General features: G+C 40.9%; 1 protein-coding gene across 2 annotated transcripts in view; it reads left to right on the top strand.

The window, feature by feature from the left end:
- The window catches only part of LPIN2 (lipin 2), a 96,198-nt gene that overhangs the window by 69,953 nt on the left and 7,066 nt on the right, over positions 1–19,179 (top strand). For both annotated transcript variants that reach the window (XM_034943766.3, XM_063597307.1), the window contains exons 5-15: positions 2,498–2,605; positions 3,606–3,729; positions 5,168–5,513; positions 8,750–8,849; positions 11,761–11,948; positions 14,067–14,160; positions 14,566–14,635; positions 15,427–15,516; positions 16,433–16,515; positions 17,871–18,015; positions 18,696–18,844. In XM_034943766.3, coding sequence (XP_034799657.1) covers positions 2,498–2,605; positions 3,606–3,729; positions 5,168–5,513; positions 8,750–8,849; positions 11,761–11,948; positions 14,067–14,160; positions 14,566–14,635; positions 15,427–15,516; positions 16,433–16,515; positions 17,871–18,015; positions 18,696–18,844 — 1,497 coding nt within the window. The remainder of the gene's footprint in view (positions 1–2,497; positions 2,606–3,605; positions 3,730–5,167; positions 5,514–8,749; positions 8,850–11,760; positions 11,949–14,066; positions 14,161–14,565; positions 14,636–15,426; positions 15,517–16,432; positions 16,516–17,870; positions 18,016–18,695; positions 18,845–19,179) is intronic.

Genomic DNA, 19,179 nt, shown 5'->3' on the forward strand with positions numbered 1-19,179 from the left:
AAAACAAAACAAAAAAAACTGAGGTATAATTTACATACAGCAATATTCACAGACCGTAAGTGTGCAGTTCAGTGCATTTTGGCAGTCATATACATCCATGTAACCTCCGTTAGCTTTTGAATTGGAAAAATGTTAGGCTTAGAAAATGATGCGGAATTGGAAAGATGTGATGTTGTACTACATCTGTGAGGGTTGGAGTGCCCTGTTCACACTGGCTGTGAACCTCAGCCTCCGAGCCCCCAGCCCTGACTGAAAGTCACCGTTTACATCTTTTGCTCAGTTCTGATGTATTAGCAAAACAGAATCAGTGCTTGTGCTGTTTTCTTCACATTCTACTGTGTACGCTCCACTATAGCCTCACGTCACGTGCTTAGTTTGTTACTCTGTCATGGTTTGCCTTGCAGGTCCCTGTTCTAAGGCATACCTGCCATTTTGAAAGTTCCTAAAAGGTTTCTGGAATTTCTATTTTAATAAAGGAATCTTAGGACTGAAAGGGATCTCAGCATAAATCTTTTCTGTCACTGTAGTGGGCCTAGACTAATGGGCTGTATTTTTGTCAGGATATGACCAAACAAGGCCACCTCTTGTCTTCCTGGGGCTGTGAATTCAGGTGGTACCTGATTGCTTTTTCAATATTTTACTAAATCCTGTTTGCTTTGCTGAATTCTTCTTGGCTTACCTTTTATACTGCAGTGAAATATGTCCCAAAAGTAAAATATTTGTAATATAAAAATTCCGGTTAGAAATTTGTGTGACTTTTACATTGTTCTTTTCAGACCACTTTCACGTATGGATAGTGATGGGTCAAGCTGATGTGTCCTTTCAGAGTGGGCAAATAAAGACCATTCACAAACCTGATTTTCCCTTTCTCAGGGGAAAATTTGCCTTTTGATATTCCTTTATTGAGAAATAGAGAACTTTTTCCTAGATGTCTTTCTCAGGTATATGTTTTCTCCCCTTCAATGAGTGGTATGCCAGAGTAAGGCCCTAGAGAAAGAAGACCAGAGTTAGGAAAACCTTAAATTAAAAGATTAAGCTATGTGGAAAAACTATTACATGTCAGAGTTAGTGGTAAATAAGAGTATGTTAAATTAAGATATAAAGGAAGAAAAGTAATATTAAAAAATAACCTGGTTTTCTATCCCTGTGTTTAGTCCAGCAAACTAAGTGATGTGGATATTCTCATTTACATTTATTATCTGTCCTATTAGAACATTGAATTTTCTATAAGAAGCCTTTAAACTTGTATAATATGGCGCTTTTTGCTTTGCAGAGTTTTGTTTGTTTTTGAGATGGAGTCTCTCTCTGTCACCTAGGCTGGAGTGCAGTGGTGCGATCTCGGCTCACTGCAACCTCTGCCTCCTGGGTTCAAGCAGTTCTCTGCCTTAGCTTCCCAAGTAGCTGGGATTACAGGTGCCCGCCACCACACCCGGCTAATTTTTGTATTTTTAGTAGAGACAGGGTTTCACCATCTTGGCCAGGCTGGTCTTGAACCCCTGACCTCGTGATCCACCCGCCTTGGCCTTCCAAAGTGCTGGGATGACAGGCATGAGCCACTGTACCTGGCCAGAGTCTTTCTTTGTGCTTTTCTTTTTACTTTTCAGAGATTTCAACATGCCACACCATGTAACTCTCACATTGACTCTGAAGTAGACAGGACAAATGATAAATTTCCAACTAAAGATGAAAACGGGGGCCCACAGTGCTTCTGAGGGATGTTTTCAAGGTTATATGGCAAGGTAGTTATAGTAACTGAAAATTTGAGAAACCAACAAGTAAATTGATTAAAATCTTAGCAGTAGTGTCACCCCCTACCCAAGGTCCTTTTATGAATCTTAAAAGCATTTGTCATTTTTGGTATCATCTTCACATCTCCACATCTTGTAGATTCCAAGTAAAGGAAACCTTCTCAGATAATCCTTGGGCCAAACAAAGAAGAAAATTAGTCCCAAGGTTTTAAGAGGTTAGGGTATTGTTAAAATTTTGAGCCATAGATCTTGTTTGTCTTCAGCTAATATACATTTTCAAATGTATTCAGTAGAAAGGGGAGAGCAGTGGAAAGAATAAGGGCTTACTTGTTTTGAATCCAACTACTTCCTATCTTTTTGACTTTGAGCAAGTTACTAAATTTCTCTGGATCCTTGATTACTTAATATCTACAATGAAATATTACCTCATTTTGTAAGGATTGAATGAAATAGACATAAAGCCTTAGTTTTCTTTTAGCCTTTGAATCACCCTTAAGGGATGGAAAAAAGAGAAATCACATTTCTCTTTTGTCCTCCCCCTATTTATTCCATATGTGAATAGTGATTGTGGTGTTTTATAGTGGGTGGCATTGGTGTATCCCCCCTTCTCCTTCATATGTTTTAAAGAGAGTTAGTAATCATTTGCCCCTCTTCATTTTGATTGTTTGTAGTATCAGTAGGTTTGGGGGATCTTTTAAAGCTGACAAGAATGTCATCGTTCCTGCCTTTCTTTGGTTTCTCCTTCACAGAGGATCTTCAAATGCTTCCTTGAAAGAAGAAGAATGTAAAGAGCCTTTGCTCTTCCATTCTGGGGATCATTATCCCTTATCTGATGGAGATTGGTCCCCTTTAGAGACGTAAGTATCTTTGAAATTTCTTGGTTTCTTGAAAGAGGAAGGAGATGTATTAATTAGCTTTTCTGTTAATCTGTAGTAATGATATTTCCCATTTCTCTCACACAGCCAAGGAACTGAATGTTTACTTTTAACATAAATATGAATCTTTTCTGTCAATAATTATTTTGTTTCTAAATTTGATCTGACTTACTCTAACAGTGTTGGCCAGTTGTAGATCTGTATAATCAGCATGGAATTTAGCCATCTACAGTTATTTTTTTTCTTTTTCTTTTTAGTAGAGACAAGGTCTCGCTCTGTTTTCCCAGCCTGGAGTGCAGTGGCACACTCATAGCTCACTGCAGCCTTAAACCCCTGGGCTCGAGTGATCCTCCCGCCTCAGCCTCCTGAGTGACTGGGACTACAGGCACGCACCGCTGTGCTCAGCTAAGTTTTAAATTTTTTGTAGAGACAGAGTCTCGCTATTTTGCCCAGGCTATTCTTGAACTCCTGGCCTCAGGTGAGCCTCTCGCCTTGGCCTCCCAAAGCACTGGGATTACAGACATGAGACATTGTGCCCACTCATCTGCAATTCTTAAAAATTCTCATCTTTTAGTGTCAACTGTTGGCTGTAAATGAATAATATAGTGAAAAAAAGTATAGTCATAACTGTTTATTCTGCAATCAGATTCTCAGGTGTTATGTTAATTTGCCTGCTTTTCCTTTCCTACAAAATTATCTTCTTTCTCATTGATTTCTTGTGAAAAGCAAATGAGATTATGAATCTACAGTATTTGTTTACAAAGGACCTGGTAAGTCCTCTTAAATACTAGTTGGTGTCATTTTTATTATTATTATTAAAGAACTCAAGTGGAAGAAATAACTGATGCTTCCTTCCATAGAGTTTTTATATATGCAGGATAAAGTCAAGATATTCAAATTTGTTTCTTTTAATCTGTCAGGCTCAGCAAGACTGAAGGTTTCCCGACTTTCAAGTCATCATGTGTCTTTGTTCTCTTTGCAGCACCTATCCCCAGACAGCGTGTCCTAAGAGTGATTCAGAGCTGGAGGTGAAACCTGCTGAGAGCCTGCTCAGATCAGAGTCTCACATGGAGTGGACGTGGGGCGGATTCCCAGAGTCCACCAAGGTACTAGGGTTTACTTGCCTGTGGAAAGTGTGTGATTAAACAAGTGACGAATCCCTCTGCCCATAAGTAAAGGAGGCAATTTCTGACTGAGCTCTCATGAATGTAAATGATAGTGCCCTCATGTCATAAAAGTAAATTCAAAGTTAACATTTTTTGTAACATTTGGACTATATATTTGCAACCGAAGGATTTCAGTAGTATTTTGTGTATATTTCTATTTACTGAATAATAATGATTGTTAATTATTATAAGGACATTTTAAAAGGCATCTTAAACTGAAATTTTCACACTGAATTTTTATTTTTTATTTTTTGGAGACAGAGTTCTTGCTCTGTCACCCATGCTGGAGAGCAGTGGTGCAGCCACAACTCACTGCAGCCTTAACCTCCTGTGCTCAGGTAATTCTCCCACACCAGACTTTCAAGTAGCTGAGACTGCAGGTGTGTGCTACCACACCCAGTTAATTTTTTAGTTTTTATTTTTTGTAGAGACAAGGTCTCGCTATATCAGCTTGGCCTGATCGCAAACTCCTGGGCTCAAGAGATCCTCCTGCCTTGGCCTCCCAGAGTGCTGGGATTACAGGCGTGAGCTGCCATCCCCAGCCAACACTGAAATTTTAAACAAGAAATTGTTAAACCTTTTTTTCCAGCTCATAATGAAAGAAGAAAGAACTGGGAAGATAAATTTCTTGAGAGAGAAAATGTTTAGATCTTCTGTTGAATTTAGGTTTTTAAAATATACATTTTGCATATATTTGTGATCGAATTTAGACTTGCCACTTCTACACTGTTTTAACAGAGCCTTGATGTGGTCCAAGGAGGGTGAAATTTTCATTTAGTTTTCTCCCCCAAAATGAATATTTTCTACTTCTTAGTAACTGAAAATTGTCAGTTTCCTCAGTCTTCTCCAGTATAACTTCACAGTAGAACATTTAACATACACCTTTTTTTTTGAGATAAAGTCTTGCTCTGTCACCTAGGCTGGAATGCAGTGGTGCCATCTCGGCTCACTGCAACCTCCATCTCCTGGGTTCAAGAAATTATCTTGCCTCAGCCTCCCGAGTAGCTGAGATTACAGGCGCCTGCCACCATGCCCGGCTAATTTTTGTATTTTTAGTAGAGACAGGGTTTCATCCTGTTGGCCAGGCTAATCTCGAACTCCTGACCTCAAGTGATCTGCCCACCTTGGCCTCCCAAAGTGCTGGGATTATAGGCATGAGCCACTGTGACCGGCCAGAACATTTATAAGTATCATGATATTGAACAAAAGGCAATTATTAGTTTTTCTCACTTTATTATGGAATTTTTACATGTACAAACTAAGATATTTAATGAATGTGTTAAGTTAAAAATAGAATGAACACATTGCCAGCTTAGGAAATAGATTATAACAAATACTCTGAAAGTAGTTTAATTTTTAAACAATTTAACTTTTTTAGGTCAGCAAAAGAGAACGATCTGACCATCATCCTAGGACAGCTACAATTACACCATCAGAAAATACTCATTTTCGGGTAATTCCCAGTGAGGACAACCTCATAAGTGAAGTTGAGAAGGATGCTTCCATGGAAGACACTGTCTGTACCATAGTGAAGCCCAAACCCAGAGCCCTGGGTACACAGATGAGCGACCCAACGTCTGTGGCAGAGCTTCTCGAACCTCCTCTTGAGAGTACTCAGATTTCATCTATGTTAGATGCAGACCACCTTCCCAACCCAGCCTTAGCGGAGGCGCCCTCAGAATCCAAACCGGCAGCTAAAGTAGACTCGCCGTCAAAGAAGAAAGGTAATCGTTTGTTTAATTTGGCTCCAGGTACTCTCAAATTAGATGGTAAATTATTTCAGTGTTCCACATAACGTGATGGCTGCCTCTGTATTTGTATTCACCAGTCGAAACCCGTCGCACTTTTTTTTTTTTTTTTTTTTTAGCTGGAGTTTCGCTCTTGTTACCCAGGCTGGAGTGCAATTGTGTGATCTCGGCTAACTGCAACTTCTGCCTCCCGGGTTCAAGCAGTTCTCCTGCCTCAGCCTTCTGAGTAGCTGGGCTTACAGGCACACACCACCATCCCCGGCTGATTTTTTGTATTTTTAATAGAGATGGCGTTTCACCATGTTGGCCAGGCTGGTCTCAAACTCCTGACCTCAGGTGATCTGCCCGCCTCGGCCTCCCAAAGTGCTGGGATTACAGGTGTGAGCCACCGTGCCCAGGCCCGTCACTCACTTTCTTACAATTGCTTTCCATGGCGTCCCCCTGGAAAGTCCAGTTGGAGCAGGGCCTGACTTGCACACTGCTGTCTCCTGACTGTTGCTACTCAGTGGGTTCTTGAGAAGCATTTACTGAGAAAACAAATAATGAGTTGTAATCAATTGATGAGTAAAATTAACCACTTTATTGATAAGGTATGTCAGTAAAGTGAAGTAGAATCTTAAAAAATTAGAAGAGAGAAAAAATGTTTTCACTTGAAACATCTTAGCTGAGGCTAAATTAGGTAGGTTTTTTAGCAGTAATATCAGATAAAAATCAATGCATACTAATTATGATTATGAGTATGTGCTTTCTTTTGCTGATTATTTCCCTCTAAAATAGGTAGAAGGCTAGGTGCAGTGGCTCACACCTGTAATCCCAGTACTTTGGAAGCTGAGGTGGACAGATCACTTGAGCTCAGGATTTCGAGATCAGCCTGGGCAACATAGTGAAACCCTGTCTCTATCAAACATAAAAAGCTGAGCCTGGCATGGTGGCGTTCATCTGTGGTCCCAGCTACTTGGGAGGCTGAGGTGGGAAGATCGCTTGAGCCCCGGGGCAGAGGTTGCAATGAGCCAAGATCAAGCCACTCCATTCCAGCCTGGATGATAGAGTGAGACCCTGTCTCAAAAATAATAAGAAAAAATAAAAATTACCTTAAAAAGTTATTCTAATCACCTGAGCCCAGGGAGGTCACGACTGCAGTGAGCTGTGATTGCACCACTGCACTCTAACCCATGTGACAGAGTGAGACCCTGTCTCAAAATAAGTAGAGAAAACATCCAACTCTTGGTTCAACAGTTCTTCCTCACTTTTGGAACACAAGTTTAATAAATCAGAACATCCTTACTATTTGAAAATAAAAAGCCAACCATCGATACTTGGTACAGTGGGTCAGAACATACATATTCTGAACTCTGGCCTTGGATCCTATTTTTAGGAAAGTGTGAAACCTTCTCTAAAATTACCCAACATCATATATAGCCAATTACCTATTTCAATTAAAAAAAAATTCTAGCACCAAAGATTAGGTAATTATAAACCAACTTAATATATATTAGGTATGGACCTTCAAGTTCACTCAAATAATTTATCTAAAATGAAAGAATGTGACTGTCGAAGGTGTTGGTGGTCAGATAAAACCATCTAGCTAATGGTGGCTTAACTTGGCACCTGCTCTTCCACCAAAGACCTGTAGCCACTTGTTATGCTCTAAGAAATGTTAAGGGGGGAAATCCAGTTCTTTTAGGATGAATGCTTTGTTTTTGGAACTAATGACTCCTGTTCTTAGCATACAGTGCAGGATCTGACTAGAGACAGGAACCCTGAGTGGTTTCTACTATTCTTTTGGCCTCATTCTTTTTCCCCTCTACTTTTTATTACACATTTTTGCCCTCCCTCTCTCCTCAACCCCTCTCTCCCTACATCTCTCCATTCATCCACATACAGTGTTTTATTAATAAAACATTTGAAAACAAATTGCAGGCATGACATTTCACTTTTAGATATGCCAGGATATACTTTCTAAGAATGTGAACATTCTCTGCATAGCCCCAGTACTATTGTCATCTTGAAGAATTCATGTTTACATTTCCCTAATTGTACCAAGAATATTTTTTTAGCTGGCCTGTTTCCCAAGCCAAAATTGCATCAGGTTTCACATGTTGCATTTGATTTTTATGTTTCTTTTAATCTTTTTTATTTTAGAACTCTCTCTTATACACCCATACACACCCTCATACCCTCTCTACACCCATGATAGTAACCTTTTAAAGAGCCCAGCCAGTGTCTTCTAGGCTCTCTCACGTTCTGGATTTGTCTAATTGTTTTTTTGAAGGTGACATTCCTATATTTTCTTAACTGGGAGTTAGCTCTAGCACTTACTGTCCACTAGAAATGGAATATGAATCACATGTGTAATTTTGAATCATCTCATTGCCACTTTTAAGAAAGTAAAATAAGGTGAAATTAAGTTTAGTGATATATTTCATCTAAGCCAATAAATCCAAAATATAATTTTAATATGTAATCAATATAAAATTATTAAGGAAGTATCTTAGTGTGTTTTACGCATTTTTAACATATTTTGTGTACCTCACTTTAGCAACAGTTTAAATGCTCAGTAGCCACATGTGGCTGGTGGTCACTAGAGTGGGCAGTACAGGTCTAGAGGCTTAGAGTTATTGTTTGAATTGAAGATTACTTTATTGCATATATTGGGTACTCATATTGTATCTCATGATGACCACTAATAGTAATGCTGAACGTGATTATTGTTTAAGATGTCATCTGCCACATCTATCCATTGTGAAGTATTTTTTGTCCTTTTGTAGTTAGAAGGTAATGCAGGGTGGATACTTGGGCACCATGTGAATATCCTGTGCCCAGACAACCTTGCTTTCATGGTTTTAGAGTAATGCCCTCGTTCCCAATGCAGGTGGTTGCCTTAAGTTTGGTCATGCTTGTTCTTAGACCTATAAATACAAAAAAGACTTCACCATTAAAATATAAATTATTTAGGGGCCAGTATTACTCAATTAACAGCAAATGAGAGAATGAGTAAAATCAAAGTATATGTATGGAGCACTGAACTTCTCTTCTATTGGCATGGATGGCTGGGAACCAACCTAAGTAAAAAGGCTGGTTGACACCTTTAAAATTAAAACCCTATTCAAATCCTGCTTGTCAGTCTTACTGTTTGCAAACGTGCGTGTGTTTTGCAGAGCTGTAAATGAAGAATAACTAAATTCTTACCTCTGATTTTTTTTTTTAAACAGGTGTTCACAAAAGAAGCCAACACCAGGGACCTGATGATATTTACCTTGATGACTTAAAGGGTCTAGAACCTGAAGTTGCAGCTCTTTATTTCCCTAAAAGGTAGAGTGGTCCTTATTTATTGAAGGACAGCTCTGAAATAGTCTAGTTATTTCTAGAGTAAAACATTTCATCTCAGGAAAAAGGAACAAGATGATGGTGTCCTTTAGCTAAATCTGATGATGGCTTCAGGTTTTGGAAAATTTAGAAATAGTGCATGTCTTATTTCAATATAGTGACTTGAAATTAATAATTACTTATGAAGACATTTTCAGTACAATGAGGAGAGAGATACTAGTTAAACCTACATAAGGGTATATGACTTCTGATTAGCATTTCCTGTAGTGGTTAATACAAACTCAACATGCTTGGGAAAATTTTTTAGCATTTATTTTATTATGTGTTTTAAAAGAAACACATCTTTATTTGAAAATGTTTTCCAAAGAATGCGTTCACTTCTTTGGAGTCTGAGATCCTGAGCCTTTTCTGAACCGGGTCTGGGTCTGGTGAGGCACTGCCCCCGCGGCCCGTGTTCCCCACATCCCCTGCAGCTCCACAGCTGCCACCCAGACTCCCTCACTGTCCCGCACCATTTTCCCTTCGAATTACTTCAAATATGGGCCTCAAATATGATACACTTGGACTGCCTTCCCAAGTTCATTTCTCCTCTTAGGGGAATTCTGTTAAACTGCTACTCTGTGGTTACAAAAAAACAACTTTTCTCCACAGAAAGTATGACTTGAATATACTGAGCCATAGGCACACATAACATAATTAAACACTTGTAAATGAATTACTGAAAAGTATATTTTGTTTTTTATTTGGAATAGAAAGATGGGATTGATATAAAGCTATTTAAATTTTTTACAGGTATTTTGGGAAAGTTCTTAAAACTCCTTTCTAGCTCTGTCCTAAATTTATCTCAACATATCTACTTCATTTGAAGTAATAGTTGGATTTTTTTAAGGTGAAAAAACTGAAACGGCTTTATTTTAACAGTAGGAAAGTTCAAATATAAGCTGTCATAGAATTACCACTTTTTTCCCCACATTTCCCAGGCCTTAATCATTTATTTATATTGGTATTCCTTCGGTATATGTCTTAGTTTCTCTTTTAAAAAGTGAGGAGAGTAACTAAGGTGATGATACCTTACTCCACTCTACTGTAATTTAACTGTTCACAGTCACTGTCCATGCACTAAGTAAGCTTCTTACCTCATTAACTATTTCTTGAAACATTTCATAAATATTTAAAGATAGTGAGTGAGACTCTTGTAATCCATGTAAGCATTAGTCATGTCATGATCCTTAGCATCTTCATTACCAAATTTACAGTATTTGTAATTATCACTAAACTTTAATATAAATCACACACTTTTGTATTTGGTGGCATCCTGAGTCAGATGGCATCCCCATGTGTGTAGATGTTGTTACTGGTTGGGGTAACACTAGCTGCTGTAGAGGTGGAACTCCTGATCTTGTTGGCCTACCACGATGGAATTTTGTTTCTTGCCCCTGTGAGAATGCTCTGTGTTGGTGTTTAGGGGGAGGCCTTGCCCACAGGGATTCAGGAACACAGGCTCCTTTCACCTTGAGGCTCTCCCATCCCTATAGGGTCTCAGAGTCCAGAGTTTACTGGCAGCAGAGAAAGGAATGAGCATCGCATAGGAGAGGGCCCCTGGGGAGGGGCACCATGTATGCCTTCCGTCCATATTCACGGCTCAGTCATGTGCTCACGTGACCACACCTGACTGCAAGGGGGCCTCGCCGTGTGCCCCGGAGAAAGAGGAGACAGGTGTGGTGAACACAGAAGGGTTGGCCTTGCCCCTTACTCCCAGTATAACAACAGTTCTGCTGACTTTGTGTTTCCAGTGAGAACATTCTGTCAGTCCAGTTAATCTCAATTTTGTGGGTATGAGTGTGCATTGCTATTAAGAGGAAAAAATATCCAAAAACCTGAATGTTTTTGTTGATTCAAATGGGAAACAGGTTTTGAAACTGTTACCTAGTTAAAACATATCTGTAGTCTGCTGCCACCTACTGCTCAAAGATGAGATTTGTTTGAAAGAGCCAGTAAACCTCTGGGTCACTGTTTTTTTAATTCACATAAAAAATACTGGCTTTTTGAATAAAATAAGTGAATTTGAAAATTCTCAATATCTCAAATGTGACATTAAATACCTATTCAAAGGGTATAGAGTAGTAAGCATGGGTGACTGTGAGACTTAAGGTGCTGTGCCATTCATGATTATTCTTTCTCAAATTTACACTTCATTGCATAAGGTTTCCCTTGATCACCTTCTGAAACCTGGCTTCTGTGCCTTATCTTGAAAAATGAAAATATTCAGTAACCTCATCTTTAGCTCCTGGAATAACAGTTACATCCAGTTTATTTCTGAATACATTTCTTTTTCTAGGTGGGTCTTGCCTCTAGAGAATTTGCTCGTTTAATTTCTCCTTCCTTCTTTGTGAGGTAATAGGCGAACTTAGAAAAGATTTGGTTTTAAAGAATATAGCCTTGGACTACAGTAATTTTCTACAGGATGTATAAAGTGCCACAGCTTTTTCTAGGACGTTAGGATCAAAGGTTTCCAAACAGCAGATTTTCTTAATTACCCTGTCATTTTCATCATGGAAATGTAAATAAATACTTGTAACTATTTTACTCCTTTAATTAAAAATCAGAAAGGCCACAGTTGAAATGTTTGCATTATTGTGAATGACCGTGGTGACTTTGTGACGTATTTACTATATTCACAGTTAATTTCTCACTGGTACTATATTAGGTTATCTTTCATGTCATTTATGATATGATTCTAAACCCTATCTAAGAAAAGTTATGCCTGATTGTAGGTCCATCTGTTCTTTTTAGGGGATGTGTTATTTGGTTTGAGCCCCCAGAGAACCATGCAGTAAACTGGGAATTCAAGGAGTTGTAATAAAGCACATCTTTTTCCCCCATCCCCTGTCCACAGTGAATCGGAGCCCGGCTCCAGGCAGTGGCCCGAGTCTGACACACTCTCTGGCTCCCAGTCCCCACAGTCCGTGGGAAGCGCAGCTGCAGATAGCGGCACTGAGTGCCTCTCAGATTCTGCCATGGACTTGCCTGACGTTACCCTCTCCCTTTGCGGGGGCCTCAGTGAAAATGGAGAAATTTCAAAAGGTACGTTGGGTGTTTGTGCCCCGTCGTCATTTCAGAGAGCAATCTGGTCATCACTTGGTTCAAACTTACCATGTAGCCGTTTCAGGATATTTACATTCTTTAGGGATCTTGTGCAGGTAACAGGTATATTCTGTAATGTCAGACCCTTACACCCTCATTTAAGGTCTTAATTGACACGTCTTTATGGGGTGGCTTTGAGGTAGTGTGCCCTTAAAGGCTCTAATTTCAAATTAAGAGGTTGGGAGTTATCAGGCCGCCCTGTTTTCTGAGCCGCCAGGGTGCAATCATCACACTGCACCAGTTTTCTCATCTGTAAAGTTACAGAAACATTTGTGGAACTGGGGCCCAGCTGCCCTTCTGGAAAGCACTGGGCCTTAGACATGAATATAGGGCCCTGAAGTTGTAGAAAATTGATTGTCCACTGAGTAAATGGTCTTTCTGGCAAAAATTAGGAGGATTACTTTCTGTATAAGGCTGGAGGGTTGGCCCACGAGAGTAAAGCTTGCTCAGGAATCGGGAGGGAGTTTAGCAGAGATGTCAGGATGCCTATAGGCTGGGCTGAGTGCCGTGTGCATCCGTCCTCAATTCATCAGCATTGTTTTTTAACCTTCCTTTTAAAACTGAACTCTTAGTATTTCTCAGTTTGGCCTGTGGCCCCTGTATGATTTTCTTCTAAGGGAAAATTTTCTTTCCGTGACTAGTGTCATCTTTTGTCTTCCCTCTCCCTTAGAGGAACTGAAGGCGTGATGTGGCAGACTGCATGGCCAGAGGCTCAGGACCATGTGTTCCTGAAGTCTTTCCTTTCCAGGGTCACAGGAAGCTCATTATGCCTCTTCCCTGTCTCTTCATTGTTTGTTTGCTTTATATTTTGCAAGAAATTTAAAGTGTGTTATGGCCAATGGTTCATTCTAGGGACTAAGTTAAATAGGTCACATTCTTTTTGTTATCCTCTTAAATGTTCAGTTTAAAAAATTATATGGGAGGGAATGCGAAATACAAAATGTAGGTAAAATATAAAAGTTACACCTCTGTTTTAAATATTGGTGACTTAGTCTAGTAGAGTTTATTGGAAGAGGCAGAAATGACAAGTAAATGTAAGTAATACACACATTACCTGGAGAAACAATCCAAGTGAGCAGTTTCTCTGTTAGCCTAGATCTAGGAGAATACAGGTTTAGGAACAGGGTACAAAAATTCATGGGAAGCCCTCATTCACTCTGCAAGAACTTGGGATTTATTTCACAGACCTTGAGCCAAATTCTAGGTTTTTTTGTTTTGCTTTGTTTGTTTTTTTAATTCTCCAAGCAATTGTAACATATGTATTTTGTTGTTGTTTTTATTATTTAAGACAGAGCCTTGCTCTGTCACCCAGGCTGGAATGCAGTGGCACCATCTCAGCTCACTGCAACCTCCATCTCCTGGGTTCAAGCGATTGTCATGCCTGCCTCAGCCTCCCAAGTAGCTGGAATTACAGGTTGGCACCACCACACCCGGCTAATTTTTGTATTTTTAGTAGAGATGGGGTTTCACTGTATTGGCCAGGCTAGTCCCTAACTCCTGACCTCAAGTGATCGGCCCACATCGGCCTCCCAGAGTGTTGGAATTACAGGTGTGAGCCACTGTGCCTGGCCCAAACAATTTTAAGATATGTTTTGATATAATGTAGCTTGCTAAAGCTGTAAGACCCCTATGAATATTCCCCAGTTACGCTGTTGCCTGTCAGTAAAGTTTCTTCCTCTGAGAATAGAACTTACAGTTTTCGTGTGTGTGTGTGTGTGTGTGTGTGTGTCTGTCTGTCTGTCTGTCTTTCTGTGTCTGTCTTCCGTCCCTCTCTAGCCACATCTGTATGTATTTTTTTTGAAAGTCTCTGTCATGTCCCTTTTTACTAGTTTGTTTGTTTTCACTGGGAGACAGTGGAAAAGGAGAATAGAAAAGAAGTGTTCTTTCTTGTCCTGGGGATAAAAAGCGTCTGACATTTTGCTTTTGATGAATATTCAAAAATTAGTTTTTTTAGACAGATGATTTTAGCCTTCAATTTCTGCAATGCAGAGAGTATTATAATCTCATATAGGGATTTATGTAATCTCTAACCAAATTGATTATTATTTTACATTGCAGAAAAATTCATGGAGCATATCATTACTTATCACGAATTTGCAGAAAACCCTGGACTTATAGACAATCCTAACCTTGTAATAAGGATATATAATCGGTAAATACTCCTGCTTTTATAATTGTTAAATACTCTTGCAGTTTTTTTACAAGCACCATTGTTAACTGTTACTTATAAAAGTTTTCCTTCTTATAAAACTTGTCATCTCATATAAATTAGCCAATGGGCAATGACTTTGAAGTGAAAGTAAAGCTTCAATTTTATTTTTAAAAGAAGCATTGAAATGTTACTCTGTTTGATAGATTTTACGGCTTCTCTGTTCAGAGAAGTTGTGCTTGAAGCGAAGGTTATTCATGTGGCAAAAAATTTAGCTGATCATCTTTATTGAAAAGAATAAGCAATTTTATATGTTACTTCTCTCCTCTCTCCCTTCCTGATTCCCTCCCCTTCTCTCTTGCTCACTTTCACTGTGTAATGGTTTTGCACAATTTTTGTTTCTCACAGTTACTATAACTGGGCTTTGGCAGCTCCCATGATCCTTAGCTTGCAAGTATTCCAGAAGAGCTTGCCTAAGGTGAGGCGATCCACCATCTGCTGCCTTTCCGAAAGCATCCGCAGTGTCTAGTACTTAACACAAATCCATATGTGCATATTTCTGAACTGGGTACTATTCAAAGTTTTACTTGAGCTTAATATTTAATATAAAAGATCAAAGTCATATGTACCCACTAAAAATATCTCATGCCCAAACTCTAGGAAATTAGCAGGGCTGCCACTTCTTTATTTCATTTTTATTAGATATAAATACTAGTTTCTGATGGTCTGTAAAAGTTGAGAGATTTTACTAATCATAAGTTAAATGTGGAATGAATGAAAAAAACTTTTTCTCCCATTAATATGGGAAGAAGCAGCAAGAAGAAGGTGATGTAGCCAAGAGAAGCTTGACATCAGTGTGGTTAGGGCAGATGGTGGCTAACATAGCTGTTACATACAAACTCACAATTGGTTTTTAATCTGTCCACCAAGAAGACATCATCAGCCTAGTTGGTCCTCTTAACTCATGAGAACCACATTTTCCAAAGATAGATAAATGAGATTTGCCCACCTGTCAGCCCCTAAGGTCCTACATAGCAGACCGCCTGGTCTCATGCCACAGAGCTGTCACAAAGCTGTGCTGCCATGAAAGCAGGACGGGGTCTGTCTCTCAGAGGTGTTAAAAACGCTAGAGGAATCTGGGAGGTGTGAAGAGAGCATCGCTCACGTTCTCACATTCCATAGTAAGGCCCCGTCCTTCAGGCTAGCATAGAAGGTAGGTGCTGTGTGGCCAGTAGATTGCCCAGACTAACCCAGGTTGGTTGTTTTCAGGCCACAGTTGAGTCCTGGGTGAAAGACAAGATGCCAAAGAAATCTGGTCGCTGGTGGTTTTGGCGAAAGAGAGAAAGCATGACCAAACAGGTAACAGACCTAGAGGTCATTGTTTCCGTGGGCTGAAAGAAATGAATCTTTCATTTATTCAAAAAACCTTTTTGTCAGGCACAGGAATTTGGACTGTATAGGGCTATTTTACCATATAGCAGTTTCCATTTTTGAGCACTTAGGACGTGCAGGTGTTGTCCCAAGTGGTCCTTTACTGTAGCTCAGCACTAGAGATGTTCGAGTTGCCATTTCACAGGTAAGGAAACTTGGGTGCTTCACGAAGTCACGTAACTGGTGAGAGATGGAGCTGGGGCAAGACCTTGAGTCTGACTCCAGAGCCTGTGCTCTTTCTGCTTCACTGTATTACCTATCAGATAGGAGCAGAAGGTTATCGTCTGCCTGCATAGTTCCAGATGCAAATAACCAGAATCTGTTCCACCAGCTCTCCATAGAAATTCATCCAGAGAACCATACTAAACAAGCAGCAGAGCAAGTCTTTTTTTCCCCAACACCTTCTGAAAAGGAGGGTTCAGGGAGTTCTCACCTGTTTTTCAAATGTCAGAAGGGAAGTCTTGCCTGAACCAAGTTCATGTCCACGTCAGCAAGGGGGCTGCCTTTCAGTCCCTTCTGCACGTGGTGAGTTACTCCCAGGAGGAGAAGGAAGCTGGGGACCTAACAAGTTTGGGTCGCTTGTATTATGTTTTGTGACTTGAAATGGTGCTCTTAAAATGTTTTACTTCTGGGTCTGTAGGGACAGTGATTTGCGTAGAAGCACATGACTTCTGTCTTCGTTTTCTAATTCTTTGGCTCAGAATAGAGAAAGTCTGGTTTTTGAGCATTTTTAAGTTGTGGGTTCAGAAAGCAGTTGTGTTCTTTCCTAGAGAGGGCTGCTGATGAACTTGGCTTATCTGTAGGGAAAAAATTGCATGTTGCCATTATCATCTTGCTGTTACAGCTGCCAGAATCCAAGGAGGGAAAATCTGAGGCACCGCCAGCCAGTGACCTGCCATCCAGCTCCAAGGAGCCGGCCAGTGCCAGGTGGGTGCCCTGTCCTCTGCCCAGCTCATAGCACTCAGGCTCTCTAGCAGGGCCATTACTTCTAAGTTGATTTTGGCAGCTTGTTTAGTTCTTGGGAATATCTTCTACAGATATTACATGCTGTGATATATTTGTGCCACTCAGCAGATGACAACTGCTTTTGTAAAAAACATCACCAGCTTAGAAAAATAAATACCCTACCTCCTTATGGAGCCGTGGCATCAGTGTATGGGAAGGGGTTATGAGGAATGTTTTAGCCGTGTTGTCCCTGGTGCCTCTGCTCCCTCTGCATCCCATCCGGAGCCAAAGGGAGACATAAAAAATAATCTCAAGGTTGGCTTGGGTGGGTTTCATTTCCTGGAAGAAACAGCATTCTTTGGACAGTTAGGGTGAGCAGCCCTGAGAGGAGTTGCTCGCGATACGCCGTGTTCCTGCTTCTGCCTGTCCACCTCCCCCAGGCCAGTGCATGCTTGCTTCTCCCAGCCCTTGGCTGTCTCATTTAGTGTCTAAGGCTGAGGGTTTATTTTCTTGCCCCTTACCACCCCCCATCCTATATCTTTTAAGGGGTGTCTAAAATTTTTCTTACTAGTTTTTGTTTTTTTCTAGAGTCTCACTGTGTCACTCAGGCTGGGGTGCAATGGCATAATCATAGCTCCTCGGCTCATGCAATCCTGCCTCGGCCTCCTAAGTAGCTGGGACTACAGGCATGGGACACCATGCCTGGCTAATTTTTAAATTTGTATTTTGTAGAGACAGGGTCTTGCTGTGTTGCCCAGGCTGGTCTCAAACTCCTGGGCTCAAGCAGTCCACCTGCCTCAGCCTCCCAAGTAGTTAGGACCACAGACAAGTGTCACTACCCCTGGCTAATTTTTAAATGTTTCGTAGAAACTGGGTCTCCCTATGTTGCCCAGGCTGGTCTCAAACTCCTGGGCTCAAGGTGTCCTCCTAACTCGGCCTCCCAAAGTGTTGGGATTACAGGTGTGAGGCACCGCACCCAGCCGGAGTTTGTTAAATCATTGTAAGCGATTATGTTTTCTTTAATTTGTGCCTTGTGAAACATACATACCCTCTTCAACAAGAGTCAGTAGACCTTCTAGCATTCACTGGGCATAGCAGAAAATAGCAGGTCATAGTCAGAAAGTAAGTGCTTGCCAGTTATGAAAGTGGCCTTATCAGTTAACAATATGAATATTTCAGGCGTACAGAGCTGTGGATATGGGAGAATGGCAGAAGGGATAATTGTACCCATTCTTAGAAAGGATTTAGGATATCTTTATTTTCTTGATCCTAAATGAAAAGCTCTCATCAATAAAATGCCCTGCTGCCTCTTCCGTAACTGGGCTAATGTTGAACAGGCCGGCCGAGAATGACTCCTCGAGTGATGAGGGGTCACAGGAGCTCGAAGAATCCATCACAGTGGACCCCATCCCTACAGAGCCCCTGAGCCACGGCAGCACAACTTCATATAAGAAGTCTCTCCGCCTTTCCTCAGACCAGATCGTGAGTCTTGCATGATCCGTGTTGTCCAGTAGGACTTATTTTAGTAATGGCTTAATTTGATGCACATCCTCTTCTGTCCACACGTCCCCAGCTGCATACACGCCACACGGCATGGTCGTGTCAATGCCTATCCACAGTGGAACCACGACCGCCGCCCCCAAGAGCTATCAGGCCCACCTGGGGAACCTGTGGCTTGGGTCCTGCCACCCACCCCAGACCTCCTTCCTCCATCTCTTGAGAGTCAGTCGTACACAGCTAACCCAGCGCTCAGCCAGGTACTGTCTCTTAGGAGCCACAGCAATAGGGAAATGACATTTTAGACACAATTTCTCTTCTTATTTCACACCCTGACTTTGACCCATTTTCGGTATGAAAAGGTCTTGCTGGGACCAGAGCAGGCTGTGGCTAAAGCAGTAATTCTCAGGTGTGGAATAAGAGTAGTAGACCTTTTGCTTTGTGGGTGTTCAGAGAAGTCCCTGGAACCCCAAAATACTGTTCAGGCAGTGGCTCCCTCAGCATTGTTAGCTGCACTGGGCACAGGGTGGGCTGTGTCTAAGACCCTGGAAACCATCCTGCCTCTTGTTGGGATTCCGAGACACCAGTTGTTGTTCTGTAAATTTTTAAATCATTTCAAACTATGTTTTCAGCTGATTTTCTTTATTCTTACGCTTTTTAAAAAGGCAAAACTGAAGCTCCACGATGGCCCAAATGATGTTGTGTTTAGTATTACAACCCAGTATCAAGGCACCTGTCGCTGTGCAGGGACCATTTACCTGTGGAACTGGAATGACAAGATCATCATTTCTGATATTGATGGGACAATAACCAAGTAAGCTCAATCCTTCAGGTGGGTGGCAAGGAACAGCCCCGTGCTCAGGGAGGGGCAGGCAGTGTGTGGTGGGGAGTTCCTCACCTGGGGATCGAAGCCCTCAGCCAAGGCATTTTATAAGCCATATGCCCTGAGGCGTCCCCAGTATAGTCCACATGGGGTCATTTTTTTGCATGGAGGAGATGGTGAGGGTGCATAACAAATGTCAAAAATCACTTTTGGAAAGATTTAGTTATTTGGTTTCAATTCTGATACGAAAACAAGCCCCTTGACATTGGGGCAGAGGAAAAGAGAATGTGTGGCAGTCAGTTACCTCCAAACACACACATCTGGCG

The sequence above is a fragment of the Pan paniscus genome, chromosome 17, assembly GCF_029289425.2.
Source record: "Pan paniscus chromosome 17, NHGRI_mPanPan1-v2.0_pri, whole genome shotgun sequence".
Classification (NCBI taxonomy): domain Eukaryota; kingdom Metazoa; phylum Chordata; class Mammalia; order Primates; family Hominidae; genus Pan; species Pan paniscus.